Source organism: Dermacentor andersoni, chromosome 5 (genome assembly GCF_023375885.2).
Source record: "Dermacentor andersoni chromosome 5, qqDerAnde1_hic_scaffold, whole genome shotgun sequence".
In the NCBI taxonomy this organism is placed as follows: Eukaryota; Metazoa; Arthropoda; class Arachnida; order Ixodida; family Ixodidae; genus Dermacentor; species Dermacentor andersoni.
Genome location: NC_092818.1, coordinates 110,992,465 through 111,010,379, shown reverse-complemented (window position 1 = coordinate 111,010,379; position 17,915 = coordinate 110,992,465). Strand labels below are relative to the sequence as shown.

Here is a 17,915-nt window from a genome sequence, read left to right as displayed (position 1 = left end):
TGACTGTTCTTAACCGACAGCTGTGCTTTAACTGTATGTTTGTGTGTGTGTTTAGCCAACTGCTAAACCAGGAACGTATGCCAGGTTTACTGGTTCATTGCGAGCAAGTTTAGGTTGTACACGTACAAAGTATCAGCGATCTGCAGTGAACACCACGTGTAAAGTTCCACAGTTTGCGCATGACCACGTTATTTGACAGAGCCAGCCCTCAAACGAATGAATTGACCCACTGCCCAATATCTAAACCAATGTCTAAACGAAACACAAAAACTACGAGGTAGTGATGATGATGATAGCTTTGACCCCTTGCAGACAACACCGGCCGCCTCAACACATTTCGCCTTGCCTTCGTCCTTTCGCCTTTCATAGCGTGTTTCATCGCTTCATGTCAAGCACACTGCAGTAGAAACGCATACAGGCAAAGCACTACCTGCCCAAGTGGCCTGAAAATTAAAGGAAGTTCTAACTGCCAGAATATGGTCGTCAAGTAAGCACTCCGGTTTTCAATTGTTCATACGTTCCTTGGCTGATATATTTACCCAACTTTAGCTTCCGATGACACAACATTAACCTAATGTGTTAAGTGGTGTCTTTGTAATTTAAATATTGATCCTAGTCGCCTTGTTTGATGCCCTATCACGGAAGTACTGTCGATCTTTACCGAGGTCTATATGCTTTCAAATGCTCTTGAAGGAGTTTGATTGACACGAGATCGATTGGTCGTGTGTGCTCTGAAACGACGTTGCAGCAACACGTAATTTGGTTACTTGATGTTTGTAGACCCGTAACAGAAATAGCCTGTGTGCCATACCGTACCTTATTATAATCCGCTTGATGACACTGGAAAGGTTGTCCTTGTGTGGAACTTCTAAAATATTTGTACCATACGTGTTTTTTGGTGGCTCTCAGGGGTGTTCTGAAATTGAGCATACTCGGCGGGGCGGTCTACGCGTCGCAAAAAGCCGGTGTATGGGGCGACAGTACGCAGACTACCGAAAACATCAAAGCGTACATCAACGACAACCCCACCTTGAAGTATTACTGCACTTTGGTAAGTTGTGCCATCATAGCACGAGTATATTGCCCTATTCTGGTACGCGCTACGTGGTTGTGTTATTGAGGCATATTATCTAAAGATGATGAGACGTGCCGAGTTTATTAACAAACTAGCCTAACTTCATTTTACTGCGGTAGCATGGTGGATTTGTGCGTATATTTGTCCCCGACAAGCTATGTCATGCTGCGTATTTATTTTTATTCTTTTACTGCCTTGTTATGTTGCAGGCACCAAGCAGGAAAGAACTTGGCATGAAGGCTGTGGACTGCTGGAACGATAGTAAGCGTGAAAATTTTTTTTTCATATTGCACAGTTGTTTTGAAGCTGAATCAACTCTTAGCAGCTCCATTGTTCTGGAGTCTACACAGGCACAGCTGATTGATTACTAGGGCAATAATCATGGTTGACTACTTTCGAAGTGAAGCGATGTCCACTGGTTTATCCTGAGAGCATGCACCAAAAGTTATACTCAAGAAGTGATTGGCCAAGAATAAAGCCCTTGAATCATGCAACATATTACTACCAATGGCAAACATTAATAGACCTGGGCTACTTTTTAATGCAAATAGCTCTTTGACTCTTTCAGCCATTTTCATGGTAAGTGGTCGGACTTGAAAAGGAAAACATTTGTTCGTTCACTCTCTATCCGTTTAATTCATTCGTTAAGGCTATTCACTTATGTTGACAAAAATTGTGAATGGTTTGTGCCCAATTTTTATGAACACTAACCTGGCTGGGTAACGTGATTGCATACCCAAGTGCACATCTGCCAACTCTCCCAAATTTTCCCTAAAGCTTACGAACTTGGGCTCACCTTAGAATTTACGAATGTTGCATGAAGGTATGGGAAAAAAAAGTTCTGTTCTCGAAAATGTTTCATTCATCGGTCTCTGGACTTTACGCTGGGAATCTTATGGTGAAAGGATGTTACAGGGACACTTACTTCGAGCAAGTTTTACAGGCAAGTTCCTGAAGCAGGTGAAGTAAGCATCACCAAAGTCACTGGCAAAGTCACAGTGATCTAAAACCACTGTGTTGCTTGTCAGTCACTGCTGTTCCCCAAATTTGCAGCTGCTTCTGCACTGTGTCTAAAGGTAAACGTTGGTTAATAAGGTCCGTTATGTATCCCACAATAACTGCGTACACAGGGCCCCTTGCCGTCTCTGTGGAATTTTTTACATATTATTGTTTACTGGTTGGCAGGTATGCAGGTGTCTCACTAAAAAAAAAATGCCATGGAACTAGGCAACATGCTGCAAGCTCATGCATTTCGCAGTAGCCTCACCGAATCAATATGGCAGCGTATGCTGCACTTCACTGATATTGTGGAACTTTTGAGAGGGCTTTGTGGGAAAGCAGATAAGCTAGTGAATATCTCATCATAACCAGTGTTGCCAAGTTCTCTGCAGGACTGAGGAAGAGTAGAGGACAAAGGAAAAAGATGATTGGATACCTCTCAGAAAGCTCCAATTGTGCTTTTACTGTGCCGACCAGACCAACTCAACAAGTGCAACATTCTAACTTGATCACTCTGTAATATGCTACCACTCATTTTTCTTCTCCTGGCATCCATTTTTTTTACTCTAATAGATCATCAGTTGTCTTTTCTATGCATTGTGACTTGCCCACCTCCATTTCATTACTGCACTATACTTCCATTATGTCGTACCAACAAGCCTTTAGCTTAAGGTTCCCTTGTTAGCTTCACAGCATGAACAATGTTGCAACTATGGTTTCCAAAGATGTTGGAAATCATTGCCAAGGACCCACCATGGTGGCTTAGTGGCTATGGCATTGCACTACTAAGCGCAAGGTCACGGAATGAAATCCTGGCCTTGGCAGCCGCATTTCAGTGGGGTTGAAGTGCAAAAACGCCTGTGTGCCGTGCATTACATGCACATTAAAGATCCCCAGGTGGTCAAAATTAATCTGGAGTCCCACACCACGGCATTCCTCAAAATTAGATTGTGATTTTGGGCGCATAAAACCCCAGAACTTAACTTTTTTTTTATCATTGCCAAGGATAGACTGAAGGCTTAGGTCTGAGGTGTGTATGTGTGTGTTAGCAAAAGTGCATAAGAATGAAGAATTCTCTTTTAACAATTGGATCGCTTATCCTTAAACAACTATTCATTGGCCAGCAAAACAAGAAGGTAAAAGCTGGAGCCAACACTTCGACAAGTGGATTTATCTTTTGCAAGGCAACATATGCTTTCCTCGGCACAGTATATATAGGTAGCGTTCTTCCAAAGTGGAGAGGGTGTAAGGTGGGTGGGTGCAGCAACGACCGCAGGTGTGTTAATGGTGAGGCTGTAGAATTGAGAATAGAGGGATGCCGTGGACAAGGCCGGTGAAATGGCCATTTGTCAGCTGGTGAGTCAACGGCCATGTGCACAGCACCCCTGTATTATCTGCTTTGTGGGCTATCGCCTCTCTGAAAGAGGTAATAAAAGGAGCGGCAGAAAACGGTGCTCGTGGGTAAAAAAAAAAATAAATAACCCGAAATGGAATAAATATATAATTAAAGAAAGAAAGAAAGGGAGGGAAAAAAAGCCACTGAGCAACCAAATGCAAATAACTAAGTGTTGTTGCCTATAGCTTGAAATTTAGCATAGCAAATAGATTCTAAAGCTCCCTTTGGAATGTTTATGCCTATTGGTGGCAACGTCTTGAACTTATGGATAAGGTATGATTCTCTCTATTTTCTTTCTCGTTCAGAATGAAAATTTGACTGTAAGATGTAGAGTTTAAGTTCATCAGAGTTGTGACCTGGTTGGTTGAAATGCACGGCGACGGTTTTGGGAAGCTGTTTAGCTGTGTCTGCATGATGTCCATTTAACCTGACGTTCATTGATTGTCCCGTTTCACCGATATATTGTTTCTTACAGAAGGAATATTCAAGTATATAAATCACATCTGAACTTGTACAAGTAAAGCTAGTTTTCACTTTGTGCGTAAAACTATTTGCGGTGCTTTTAATTTTAATCTCACTTAGAAGGTACCTGCAGGTTTTGCATCTGGAACGACAACATGCTTTTATTACAGTGGAATGATGTTGGCTGACTTTTGCGTGCACTAACATGTCTTTAAAGTTTGTTGTGGCAATAGGTAACGCTTGGTACATACAGGAATGCTTTTCTCAGACGATTGTTACTTGATAACATTGGATGGTATTTTCATAGGATATTATTTATATTTGGGAGGGCATTTGAATATTATGTTATAAAGGCTGGCGGTCTGTCAGATTCTGGTGTAGGCTGTTTCTTAGCTAATTCCAACTGCCTCTCCAATCTTGACACAACATTATAAGCGAGCAAATTGTGGATAGTTCCTTTCTGCTAGGGTTGCTTCAGGGTAATTTAGGTGGTGGATATAATTGTTGTCTTCACTGCAGATCATTCTTATTTGTTTCGCTTGTCCGACAAAAATTCCTTGCTTGCAGTGTCGCGGGTGACGACTGTCCTGGTCTAAATATTGCTGGCTATCCATAGGCTTCCGGTAAAGTGTTATTCTCACTTTTCCATTTTCTATGTAGACTGTCGTGTCGAGGAAGTTGATTTGACTAGGAGAGTGGTGAGCAGTGAATTTAATACTCGGGTGAAAGCAATTGAAATGGTTAATTAATTGCAGTCCCCTTCTGTATTATGGGTCGTGATATGGAAAGGGAATGAAAAGGTGAGGCGTTGCATAGGAGGAGGCAGTCATCGAGGGCGACGGCGCCTTGGAGGGGGATAGAGTCCTCCGATGCCTGGTAGCCCATTTATGGGAGGTTGCCAACCTTGCCTTCTAAGGTGGTAGTTGCTGGATGCCATGACATACCACAAGTGGCAGGTTTCTGACATTCCTCCTTTTAGATGGAGAATGCTACATGGGGTAACAATAGTACATTTCTCCTGCTAGGAAGAATTGTCACATGGGACCACAATAACAGGCCTCTTCCAAGTAGATGCTGGGCCACAACAACACACAATGTGCCATGTAGTGCATGGTGTAATGCATGTAGTGTTGCAGAGTAACTTTGACGTCGCAACACCCTGGGAAACTTGGACCCAGTCTTGACTAGAAAAGAACTTGGTGCTGAAAACTCTAGTACAAAGCATCGCCACTCCTCGCCTCAGAGAGTAGGCTGTTTTGCTACATGCTATATTGGCTCCTTAAAACTGCTTCCCTCTTGTGCCCCCCCCCCCCCCCCCTCTTCCTGCTGCAGGTGTCAAGGCCACATTCAAGCACCTCTTGAACACACCAGAATATTCAAAGCAAGCTGCTTCCTGGTGTGTCAATGCTGTGTCTGGGCTGATGGAGGAGCCAAAGACGCCACCTGTTGACACCAAGAAGCCATCGCAATAATTTTCCAGAGCTTAGGTGCTTGACTGCAGTAAATTGGTTGCAACTTGTGCAAATAAAACTCTAGGGCCGTTCAGTTTCTTCTAGTCCCCATTAGACTTTTATTATTATTGACAGGAGCACATGCAGGACATTACATCTGCTCGAGCATGTGGGGCGCCTACACAGGGCGAGACAATTAGATCAGTCATGGTCAGCTTCCGAGGACTTTGCAGATGTGTTTTCATGCTTTTCTTAGGGTTACAAAATTTGAACACTTTGTCTTCGCAACATATAGCTGCCACATATGGCCTAGCCTTGATACTTTGACAAATACTCTTTTCATTAAATTTTACACTGCAACTCTAACTTAGCACATGTGCTTGTTCTTTACAAACACTAGATGTGATTGTGGTACAAAATGCAACAATTAAAAATCCAAATTACTGTGAGTGGTTTTAAAGTTCTTCCATGCAGATCTGTGTACAAAAGTAGCTCAAGCGTCGTTCACTGTAGGGCTCGCTGAAATGAACCACAATCTTTCTCCGAACAGTTGAGTTCCTGTGCCACACTAATTGCCATTTTTACAGCCTGCTCAGCAACAATACATCCTGTGGCAACACGCAGTTTCAACAATCAACCTGTTCAAACAAAATTAACTTTTGCCAAGTTGTATGCAGTGATAGAATATTGCATGTTTGATACAATGGTAATGCTACACTTCTGTAAAAGCTGTTCTCCATTACATAAAATGAAATATAGTGAAATGCCAATGAGCAGTTGAAGAAGATATGGGTTGGAGCTATTGTCGACAGTCCAGTAAGAATGCTCTCCTTGAGTAGTCCAATGTATGCTATTCATATACCTAGAGTAACTAGACATAACATAATGGCAGTCACCAAGATCCACCACCCATACTTTATAATGGAATAGGTTCCAACTTTCACAGTAACAGCTGTTATCACCCCCACAGCAGACAATGTTTTTGCTGGAGGGATTGTTATGTTGTCACAGCATAAGCCATTGGAGGGCTATAGGAATACTAGGATTGCAGTACTAGAGAGCACTGGAATGTCTTGGTATCTTCACATCTTCCAAGGTCACCATTTGAAGAGTGCAGATGTTATGCTGTCAACATTGTACAGCCAGCTATCGCTGTTATGGTTAGTCCAAACTCTTTAGATAAATGCACAAAGCCTTGCTTCAAGTGGCACTGTCCAACGTTTTTCTTGTTTCATGTTACCAAATTGCTGACTGCCACAGAAACAAGCACAGATTTTATGCGAAAGACATTGTTTCATCTCTTTAATTAAATGCCTAACTCAACTTTATTTTCCTACTGTGCTTTCACCAACATTGGAGTATATAGCTTTACGTGGCAACTACAGGAATTACCTTCAAAGCTGAACTATGCTCCACACAGATAACACAACATGTAGCATGGTTCTAACAAACTGAATAAACCCAAGCAATTTCTCTGTTTATGTCCATCTTTTCACTGCTTTAGCTGCCAATGAAAAATTTCTCTCTGTTTATGTCCATCTTTTCACTGCTTTAGCTGCCAATGAAAAATTTCTCAATTACATAATTTCTCGAACAATTAGTCTAGACGAGAGTTGCTGCTCCATTTTGTAGGTAATAAGTTTTGTTTAAGAAATTACATATTCACATCTGAAAACTGAAGAAATGTTTTCAGCTTGTTGGTTCAAGGCGTTATCCAAGAAATGTAGGGGTTTCACTAAAAAGTGCAGCAGAAGCCAAGCTACAGGCACTCCAAACAGTTAAACCTGGCTCATCAGCCACAATGGCTGCTATGCTCGCCTTCACTTCAGCTTACTCTTAGCATTCAAAGAAAGCCTCTAAGGAGGTGCTTCATCTAGATCAGATAATGTCACGGTCACTTCATTTCATTTTTTCAATACGGCAACATTACTCTTGTTCAGGCTGCAACAGTTCCACCCCTCAAGGGTTCGTGCAACGACTGCAGATGCTCTGGAATAATGTAGGAACACTAAGGCCAGCTACGATTCACCAAGATATACTACTTGACCTAGGTGTTTGTGACTGTGGTGCCTCTCAATTATGCAACATTAAAGCACAAGCAGGTACCACCCAATCAGGAATGCTGTCGCAAGAATGCATGTTCATCAGCATACAGAGCATCATCTCTGCTCAGTACCTACATTCCCTTTCACCAAATCAGTGTGCCACAGGGAACACTGTGGGTCACGTTGGCCAACGAAATAAAGAACCAGAAGGGCTCCTTCGTTGTGGCAAGAGAGTAGCAGCCTTCAAGTAGTGTGTCAAGAGCCGGAACACGCCTCAAGGCATCCACTGCCACGGGCGCGAGTGGCACTGGCCGACGCTCCCAGGGTTAACCTTGCACACATACACAATTAGCTAAGTCAATGGGAGGGCAGTAGCTTAACTATAAAGTACTGCAAATGTAACGAAAAAGACGACGGTTCGGCTCCCACATTTGGCAAGTTGTCTTTTCAATCACTTTCATTTCCCTTTCCTTATTACTTCAGCATTCCGATTAATGATAGCAAGTAAACTTTTATTGATGCCAGCAATCACAAAGGCAGATGCAGCCTCCCTCCACTTAGCAAACGGCCGAGATCCCCTGGGTCTCAGCGGCTGCTTCGGCTAGCTGGACAGCCCAGACCTGGTCTCGGTAGTCGGAGCCAAGCTGCAGTGTCTCACACTGCTGTTGGTTTTGAATTTTGTGGCCCTCGAAAGGGGCCACCTTCGATCATGCCCATAGAATATGTGGCAGATCTGCCCTACTCACACAATTTACAATGATCATTATATTGCCCCGGATAGAATCTGCTGCAGGCCACCGGGTTAGGATACGTTTGTTTGCAGGAGGCGCCAGGCTACCACCTGTTTCTTGGTAGCTCTGGATGAGCTGGTGGGTACGAGGCCCTTCCCAGCAGATAGTAATCGGTGATTTCTTTGTAACTGACCATGCGGTCTGCTCTCATTCCTGGCTGGGCTGGCTTACCTGCTTGGTGAGCAAGTCCTCGAGCTACATTGTGAGCCGCTCCATTGCTGGAGAGAGAGGAGTGCGGGGGCACCCAATTTGGATCATCCCGCAATGATGGTCACTGTTATTTAGAATTTCGAGCATCTCTGGCGAGATGTGTCCTTTTCCGAAATTATGAACTGCGATCCTGGAGTCGCTTATGATAATTCTAGATTCGGTGGTGGCCATCGCTAATCCTATTGCAGATTCCTCTGCAACTTTGGGGTTGTCAGTTTTCACAGTTCCGCTTGCTAGGGGTTCTCCGTATGCGTCTACCGCAATGACAGCCATCCCTTTGCATTCTCTATATTCCGCGGCGTCTATGTAGGCCATGCTCTCTACATCATGGTATTTGCGCTCAATGTGGTGTGCCCTTGACTCTCATCGCTCCTTGTGGTGCTCCGGGTGCATGCTCTTTGGCAGTGGAGGAATTTTAGGGTTCCTCCTCGTCTCCAATGGAATGCAGGGTTTCGTGCTGTGTTGTGCTTCGTAGTGAATGTTTAGTTTTCATAGAATGTGTCACCCCGTGGGGCTCTGTGCGAGTCTTTCATATTGGGCGGTGGTGTGTGCCTCGATTAGTTCATCAAGCATGTTATGTAGCCCCAATTCTAAGAGTTTGTTGTTGGGTGTTGGGACTGGGATGCCAATTGCCTGTTTGAACACTCGTCTGTAGATGCATTCGATCTTGTCTTTTTTTCTTCTGCCATGCCAAATATTAGGTACGGTGCCACATAGACGACGTGGCTGATGATGGAAGGCCTGCACTAATCATATTAGGCCGACCTCCCTCATGCTGTAGTGTTTATTGGCAATCTGTCCGATTAGTCTTAGTGTTTGCTGTGGTTGTTCTCTAGAACATTTATGGTATCACAATTAGAAAGAAAATTTTATTCTTCCTATACCTTCTTTGGCTTCACTGTGTTTGGTTCATATGGTTATCTTCTCGCTAAATATGGGTACCCGCACACTGTGCTTGCTTACTTGGTCTGCCCAGATTTGTTCAAGGGCCCTTCATAGGAAGAACACAAGACAAGTGTTTGTCAGCAATGTTTATGCCTAAAATGCACACAGAAACGACATACAAAACACTTTTTTCTTTAATGATGGGCTGCCACAAGCAATTTTTATCTGAATATGCAACTGGCATGAGCGGCTACAATTATATCTACAACATGCTACGCGTTTCTGGTGCACATTCTTGACGCACTCTTGAGAAAATACACAATCTTCCTACCAGCTTTGCCATGCCTTCTCATTATTAGGAATAGTTTACCAGATAATGCAGGGGGGGGGAAAAATTAAAAGGTGATAAAAAGCTTGCTTTTGCTGTCATCACGCTACCTAAAATGTTCACACAGCAGTTCCAACATGTCATAAAATACATTCACCATGATGCTTTGTGCAAATGAATCTAGAAGATGCTCCTCATTGATGACCAGTGCAGATGTATCATACAAAAAGCTTTCAAAAATATATAAAACTTCTAGCACCAAGTGCAGTATGGCAAAAATAGCTTTCAAACACTCTAATGCGCAAAAGAATAATAATAATAATAAAAATAAAAAGGAAAAAACTGCTGGTGGCATAACAGACACATCTACTGAGGTCCGCTCATTTCTGGTGTCGCCTGATTGAGAGACTCCATGGCTATCCTGGGAATTTCACTGGGCCTGGTGCTAACTTCGGGAGCGTGACCTGATGCATCCTTGCTTTCTTGGTCCGAAAAAGCCCCATCGCTCCTTTCCTGTAAAAGGCAGTGCATGCAGTATGCCAGAGGTCACACAAAAAGCAGCTGTGGCGTAACCCTAGCAGACAGACAGCAGGCAGTAACGAACAATCATTTCGGTTTTCTGTAATGTGCCTGTAGTTTATAAGTGACACACAACCTATAACAGGAGCCCATAATGCAGAAGTTAATCACCACAAAATGAACAATGCTGAAATATAGTACATCTTTGCTCTTATGAAACAGCAAAAAACAACCTTTAATAATCTCGTATGGTAAATGTACTATACTTGCTAGGCTGTAGGAAAAAGCATTCAAGTTGCTTGGCCACTATATTAGTGCCACTATAGTCGTGTTTAGTTAAGTTTACCATCCCTCCCTTCCAGTTCAGACTCAACCTGAAAACGTCTTATCCAGCACAGACAAGTTGAGGGACAGCATAAGCCTAACACAACATGCATTCACTGGCACAGCACAGAAGTGTCCGAAGTGCAGCGCACAGGCTCGAAGCAGCAGGCTTCCAGGGTGTTGCCACCTTCCCTGATGAAAACCACCCTTGGGCTGGTTTGAGGGAAGCATTAATTCTAATCCAATACAGTCAACTTCCGTTAATTCAACCCTAAACCTCTAAAACCTGTCATTGTTCACTGCTCACAATTTTTTGCAACTGCTGTAATCTGTGCTTCATCACATTTAGTTTTGGAAGAAGGTCCCATCGCAGTCTTTGACTTCGGGACCTCCTTCTGTATATTAACTTCCTGCAACCTTTTCTAATCATCACACTAAAAGCAATTATGATTCTGACTAACAAAATTAATTGAATTACCTGGTGGCTCAACTTAAACAAGTTAAACTTAACTTAAACTCTGGCAATAATTGCCAGAGTCTAATACACAACCCCAATTCACACTCACACATACTTTTTGTGTGTCCAAAGCAGAACACTAATGTAGAAATTAAATTAAAGCTCCTAAACAAAGTAGAATTCTAACGCATCCAATTTTCCAGCAAGAAAAATGTATGTGTTGCACAATGGTGGCAATTTTCCTGAAGTCAGCTTCACCGCAGTACATTGGTGTTATGCGGTAAAGCATACGAATGCCGCAAAGGTGGTTTAGGTTTCATATCCGATTGCACTGCACAGGCAATATACGGCCCAATTTTCTTGAAAAAAAAAGTGCGCTTTAGAACAGGGTAATCGTAATCGTAATCTGTAATCGGACATTGTGAGCTATGGTTATTGCTTGACACTCTTTCTAGGGCTGGTTAAAAATAGGCATTTTCGACAGGTGCTGATGCATGTTCAACACATTTGCTGTCCCATAAGCTTCACGGAGATGGACCCTGCCAGTAAAGGGGTTGCGCTATTGGCGTCACCATAGGGAACACACACATGTGCGCTGACTGGCCAAGCTGGAATTATCCCGCAAAGGCTAATTTTAGGATCAAAATAACGAAACTTTGGGCTCATAGATATGCATGGGCACCGGCTTGGACGTTTGGTCGGGATCGAATTAACCAAAAAATCTAATTAACAGAAGCCTACTGTATTGGTGTTCAGAATTGAGCAATGAGGTACAACATGATCAGGGCCAACTATAGCTGGGGGGGGGGGGGGGGGGGGGTCTCCCCTGTGATATACCTGCCCCCAAATTCGCAGGTGGCTGGCTCACCTGAGAGTCCTGGCTTTCCACCATGTCCTCGCATTCCATGGGGGTTGCAGGAGGCTGCTGCTGCTGCTGAGTAGGCGTTGTGGCAGCCCCAGTGCTTGCTGGTTCCTGAGTGTCCTCTGCTGGAAGTTCCTTGCTGGAGGGAGGAAGAGCACTGCTGCTGCTGCTGCTGCCCCTTTCTTCATCATTGTCCTCCTCTTCCTCGGGCACAGCCGAAGCTTCTGTTGGCTGCTGCCCTCCCGTGGGGGCACAGGGAGGAGACGACGATGTCTCCATGGGCTCAGGCAGGCCGTTTCCCCCCTTGGCAATCCCTCCTTCACCTTCAGGCGAGCCCGCCGCGCCACCGTCAGCCCCATCTTCATTTTCCTTCCCTTTGCTGTCGCTACTGCCACGCTGCTCCTCCTTGGCAGCATTGTCCTTCTTCAGCTGCTCCAGAGCCCGCTCCACCATCTTTTGGTATGTTTCCGTGTCGACAGTCTTCCCACAACGCTGCACGTACAAAGGAAAAAATAATTTGCTTTTACTTGTTTCCACACATGGGCACAGGTGCATGTGTGAGTGTGCCATATTCCTTTGCTTGTGTATGTTAAGTTTGCAAGAATTTTGGGTGATTCATTTCCCACTCAAATGTTTTCCCAGCTATCTTGTTGCTGAACTACAGTCACTGTGAGAAACCCATAGGCATCCACTTATTTTACTAGCCCAGCCGATTCGACTGTCACACCTAGGCATTCCCATTTACGTCATTAATTTTAGCGCAGAATAACAAAGATATTGCAATTTTCTAGTAACTAGATTTTGCTTCGAAGGCGTGTGTGAACATATATGCACATCCACAGTAGCGTTCTCCCTTCTGTTGCAATCAAACATTAAATGCACCCGAGTCATGGCCCTGTCAGGCAATTTTTCACCTTTGGCCGTGTGCTCCAAGGCAATTTTTTACAAGGTTGTCTTGAATAAACAAACAAAAAATATATAAAGGAAAAAAAGAAGATGCAGGCCATGACCCAATAAGAGGGCAGACTTTGTGAACAGAACTTATTTGAGTGAAATGTGCACCATCCCTCCCTTCATTCACTCCTTTTAATCTATGCTGTTGGAAGAAAATGCATGTTGGGTAGAAGAAAAACAGCAGAATAAACTGCAGAAGAAAAACAGTACAGCAATTTATTCACCTTTTTCAAGTCTGCCTGGAACAGCTCACTGGCTTCAAGGAACTTTCGCTTTTTGGCTTCAAATTTTTCCTCTATCTGCTGCAGTTCAGCTTCTAATTTTTCCTGAAAAAGATAAATAACAGTGTGGAAAAAAAGTTTACGCTACAGCTTAAGCACTTATCTAGCAGAAGAGTACGCATAGCTTACACTAACAACTAAGCACACTCAAAGTAGCATTTTCTCTTCTGCTGGAATCGAACATTAAATGCACTTAACAGAGTGAAAATATTGATCTCATTACATAAGCTTTGCAAGAGGCATAGCAACACCATCTGCCCTAATATACAACACTACTTGTGATCTAACGAAAACTTATTTTTCCATTTAAAATCCTTTGTAAAACATTTTTTCAGTTGGAAAATATAATTTGCAAAGCAGTTAGTTTAACGAAGCCTTTGTATTAAGTGTATAAGTAGCTTGTGTATGAAAAAAGACAAAAATATAGAATTTACTATTAGCCATGTACACTGGTGAGTAAAAGTTTGGAGACTGCAGTGACAGCAAAAAATTAAAATTCCTTCTAGTACATATCTGCAAAGTGGAATTGTTCAATATATTGCATTGGTTGAAAATGTGCATGTATATAGCACTTGATTTCAACTCGCATTCCCAGGCTGCGAAGAATTATTATTATTACTTTTTTCACAGCAGCACTGCTTTCCAAACTTGCTTGCACGTGTACACTCCATCACAGATGTGCACAGGCCGCCCAGTAGTTGTTGGCAATAGCCAACTAGCCCTAAAGTTTTGTGATAGGGTGCAGGAGTGGGAGCACCTTGCATTGAGGTGGTATCCTTGAACAATCACTTTCGGGCATGTGATCACTTTCGTGAGATTTCGTTTCACCTGGCATTGCATGCATCAACTTTTATGGACTACAGTGTGCCTGGCACTATACCAAGGGCTGTAGACACCGATGCATCCGGTGCTGGTCATGTGAAATTTAACAAAAGTGATCACATCCCCAAAAGTGATCATTCAAGAATACTGCCCTTGATTTCAGGTGTGAGTTGTTCTATGTGCTGTGTTGTGAGCTGCACATTGCGACGGTTGACCGAACATTCCAACCGTCACCAAGCCCATTGTAAATTCTTCTTATGCACTGGAAGTTTTAGGGCGCCGTCTAGGGAGCGCCTTACCAAAAATACTTTTCAAATTGGTTCATCACCGGAGGAGGAGAAATTGAAAAGTCACACAGTCTTGCTGCCAGGAAGTGAGCTTCACTGCCATTAGACACGCTCTCCTGCCTCAACTAACATCAGCAAGTGCATTCTGCACTGGAAAATTTACCACATGCATGCCATAATCAGTGACGTTGCGGTCGGTGCTCTTACATAGGGCCATTTGTGTGGGCTCCCTTGAGAGGAAGGGTGTGCGGGTTTTAGTTTGAAATTTCAGGCTGTTCTCACACAGTGCTGCCACTTAGTACTTTGCAGACAACTGCCACTGCGTGATCTTGGTGCTGTGCTTGTCTGATTGCACTGCCCAAACCTGGTTAGGCGCTTTTTAATCTGGCGTGTCCAGGATTCACGCCGAGTAAAGCTCACCTTAACTCTTTCCTTACCGCGCCATAGAGCATCGATCACCATGGATCGGTGGTTTTGAATGCCCCGCCAAAAATAAAACTCCGCGGTTACGGACGTGTGGCGCCATCTGGCCAGTAATAGAAGAACTACTGCGCACTTTCTATATGTTTTTTTGCGTTTTAGCACGAAGGCTCCTGCGAGAAAAAAAAAAGCAGCGGAGAAGGTAGCGAGGAGTTTTCCCAACATGCTGCCAAAAACGCGTCGCGCGCCGCTGAAAAAGAAGTCTTCTCAAAGTGATTCCGCTACTTCTGATGCTAATATCGTTGGATCATCGGATTTCGACTCCGATAGTGATGATTCCACTACACAGCCCGGACCTTCAACTAGCGTGGCAAGGTAAGCATAGTTTCGGATGTCAGTGTTAATGTTATACGATGCGCGTGCTTTGTAAATGACGACACCTGTTTACGTTTTTCTTTTAGGGTGTCAACTACATACGGAGGCGATATTTTGCCAAACACGCTGTGCCGAGTCAGGTTTTCACCGAATCGCGCACCTGGCATACACCTGGACGTGACGCGCCGGAGTGAGACGCGGAGGTTTCTTGGTGCACTGGACATGTTCATGATGTTTTTTACCGCTGAAATGATTTCCACTTTCTGTGCACACACGAACAAGTATGCGTGGATGAAAATTTTTGAGAAACCAAGCTATGCTCAGCCAGATGGCTCCTGGCTAGAGGTCACACCCCCTGAGATGTTGCGCTTCATTGCGCTATTGATTTACATGGGCATCGTGCAACTTCCTAGACTCCACTTGTATTGGAACACTGGAACAATCTACGGCGGTCTACTCCCAGGGAAGATCATGAGCAGGAAGCGTTTCTTCTCCCTGCTTGCTTTTTTGCATGTCTCGGACCCTGAGGATGACAGTGCTGCTTCAGCTGGCAAACTGCGGAAGGTACTCCCACTACTTCGAGAGATCAACGAGGCGTCGGCACGATTTTTTCAGCCACGGGAAGCCATTTCAGTCGATGAAAGGATGGTGAAATCCAAAGCACGCTCGAGAATCAGGCAATATATTTGGGACAAGGTGACGAAGTGGGGCTACAAATTGTGGGTTTTAGCCGAGTCAGAAACTGGATACACCTTACAGTTCTTCGTTTACACGGGCAAGCGGGCAAGACCGGGACCGCATGGATTGGCTTTTGATGTAGTGGGTAAGCTTTGTGATAAATATTTAGGACAGGGGTACAAAATTTACATGGACAATTTTTATACTTCGAAGCACCTTTTCGAACACCTCCTTCAGTGCAAAACGCTGGCATGTGGAACAATGAGAAAAGATCGTCGAGGCTTCCCTGGCGATCTGAAAGATCCAAAATGGGAAAAGAAAGCTGAACATGGAGACATTCGTTGGATCAGGGAAGGAAACGTCTTGTTTCTTCAGTGGAAGGACCGTAAGGCTGCAAGTCTCATGAGCACCATTCATACAGCCAATGAACATGTGCCTGCAAAGAGACGTACAAAAGTGGGCAACAAGTGGAGCGAGAGGACCATAAGAAAGCCCTTGTTGGTACATGAGTACAATGCAGGTATGCTGGGCGTTGACAAATCTGACCAAATCATTGGAACGTACAACGTGCTTCGTAAATGTGTGCGCTGGTGGAAAACACTTTTTCCACTGCATAGATATTGCTTGTGTAAATAGTTTTATTCTATTTCAAGAGCATCGGAAAGGGCACCCCGACATTGCTGAGCTACGTCTGAGTGCCCGCTTTGACCAACTTTCTTTCCGAAAATGCTCATCAAGCAAATTTTGAATCTTGATGATGATCAACCGGCCAGCAACTCTTATCTGCCACCCGACTGGGTTCGCCACAAGCCTGAGAAGGTCGACAACCGAAGGAACTGTAAGCAGTGCTATGAGAAAACCAAGAAAGAAGTGAAGACAAATGTTTTTTGCAGCACCTGTGAAGCGCACCTTTGTTTTACGACTACGCGTAACTGTTTCGCCGATTGGCACATGCGTCATGGGCGCTGAGTTCAAAGGTCGCTTGAAAATATAATTTTTTACCTAGAGTGCTCAGATTTTCAGGAAGTGTACCTGAGTTCACGGACAATCATTTGTATATCCCAGTTTTTTTTTCTTCTATGTGTGGTGAAGTGTAGTGTCAATTTTGTGTCTTCGCATGTACATTTTCCTTACTTTTCTTCAGCTTTCAGAGATAAAATATGAAAAAATGTCGCAGTGATTACTTTGTATGTTATTACATTGGAAAGGCAAAACAATCAGCTACATTTTCATATATAACAATCCATTGTACAACAAAATTTTCCAAAGAAAAAAATAATATGTAGACACATAGCAAAAACGGCCGTTTTCTGCAGTAAGGAAAGAGTTAATCTAATGCGAATCAGACAACAAAAAGAGACGTACCTGGTGCATAGTGAGGGACTGCACCTGACGCTTGAGAACACTCATTCGTGCTGTTGTGACAACTGACCTCACGTCAGGCACCACGGCGTCACTGAAGATTTCGTTAATCAACCTGTGATTCCGCATGTATCGAGACGCTGCTATGTGCTTCACAGAGAACTCATCGATATCTGAAGGGAAAAGGCAGCAGTAAGCAGTGTTATTCACAGAGGGAAAGAAAAGAAAAACATCGACAACTGCCCAGACTTCACTGATTCCCTCCAGTCCTTACAATCATGTACTGCAACAGCCGATGGAAGCAAGTCCCTGCAATACTATGCAATGTTGTGCAAATCTTGATCAATGTCCCTGCTAGCTTGCACCCTCTGTGACCTTCCTGTTGATCGATTGATTCATGGTGGTTTAACGATCCAAAGTGACACTGAGGCTGTGATGCTGTAGTGGAGTGCTCTGCATTAAATTGTGACCATCCGGGTTTCTTAAACCTGCACCTAAATCTAAGTACATGAGCATTTTCACATATTGTGCACCTCAGTCCCGTACACCTCCAAAATTTTGACCTTTTTCTTGGGCCTTCTGTACATTGGAATCATTAGCAAGCTCACAATTCCCCTTCCCCTTGCCAGATTTTCAAAAAGAGCAACTCTTGAATGCTATATTATGCTACTAGACTAAAACAAACAACTAAATAAACATGCACAATAGTGTCGATAATAGTGTCTACATCAAAATTCCACACAAAGAAGGCATTAAAAAACTGCTGCAGCACCTTTCTGAATTTATTTTGTTTCCAATTCTATCCTAAAAAGTTTAAAATACCACACCACACTTGCAATTTTAGTGTTTTGGCTAAAAGCATCACAAGAGTTGAGACAATGTGACAACAGTGGTTTCCAGAAGAGGGATCTCATGGCAGAGTGGCAGCTATG

General features: G+C 43.6%; 2 protein-coding genes across 5 annotated transcripts in view; one reads left to right on the top strand and one right to left on the bottom strand.

The window, feature by feature from the left end:
• The first annotated feature begins 292 nt into the window (after positions 1 to 292).
• Positions 293 to 5,482, top strand: LOC126532299 (uncharacterized). The gene is made up of 4 exons (XM_050179987.3): positions 293 to 487; positions 910 to 1,051; positions 1,285 to 1,336; positions 5,265 to 5,482. The coding sequence occupies exons 1-4, from the start codon at positions 477 to 479 to the stop codon at positions 5,402 to 5,404; spliced, it is 345 nt and encodes a 114-aa protein (XP_050035944.1). The 5' UTR covers positions 293 to 476; the 3' UTR covers positions 5,405 to 5,482.
• A 3,965-nt stretch (positions 5,483 to 9,447) lies between these two features.
• LOC126532285 (SWI/SNF-related matrix-associated actin-dependent regulator of chromatin subfamily E member 1-like) overlaps positions 9,448 to 17,915 on the bottom strand; it is a 35,287-nt gene continuing 26,819 nt past the window's right edge. For all 4 annotated transcript variants that reach the window (XM_050179960.3, XM_050179962.3, XM_050179961.3 and 1 more), the window contains 4 exons: positions 16,987 to 17,156; positions 12,983 to 13,084; positions 11,811 to 12,296; positions 9,448 to 10,155 (listed from right to left, as the gene is read on the bottom strand). In XM_050179960.3, coding sequence (XP_050035917.1) covers positions 10,009 to 10,155; positions 11,811 to 12,296; positions 12,983 to 13,084; positions 16,987 to 17,156 — 905 coding nt within the window. In that variant the 3' untranslated portion in view covers positions 9,448 to 10,008. The remainder of the gene's footprint in view (positions 10,156 to 11,810; positions 12,297 to 12,982; positions 13,085 to 16,986; positions 17,157 to 17,915) is intronic.

Bases quoted from the DNA above. Each gene is read 5' to 3' on its own strand.
- LOC126532299 (XM_050179987.3), top strand. The intron at 1,052-1,284 runs GTAAGTTGTGCC...GTTATGTTGCAG, and splicing joins TGAAGTATTACTGCACTTTG to GCACCAAGCAGGAAAGAACT. The intron at 1,337-5,264 runs GTAAGCGTGAAA...TTCCTGCTGCAG, and splicing joins TGTGGACTGCTGGAACGATA to GTGTCAAGGCCACATTCAAG.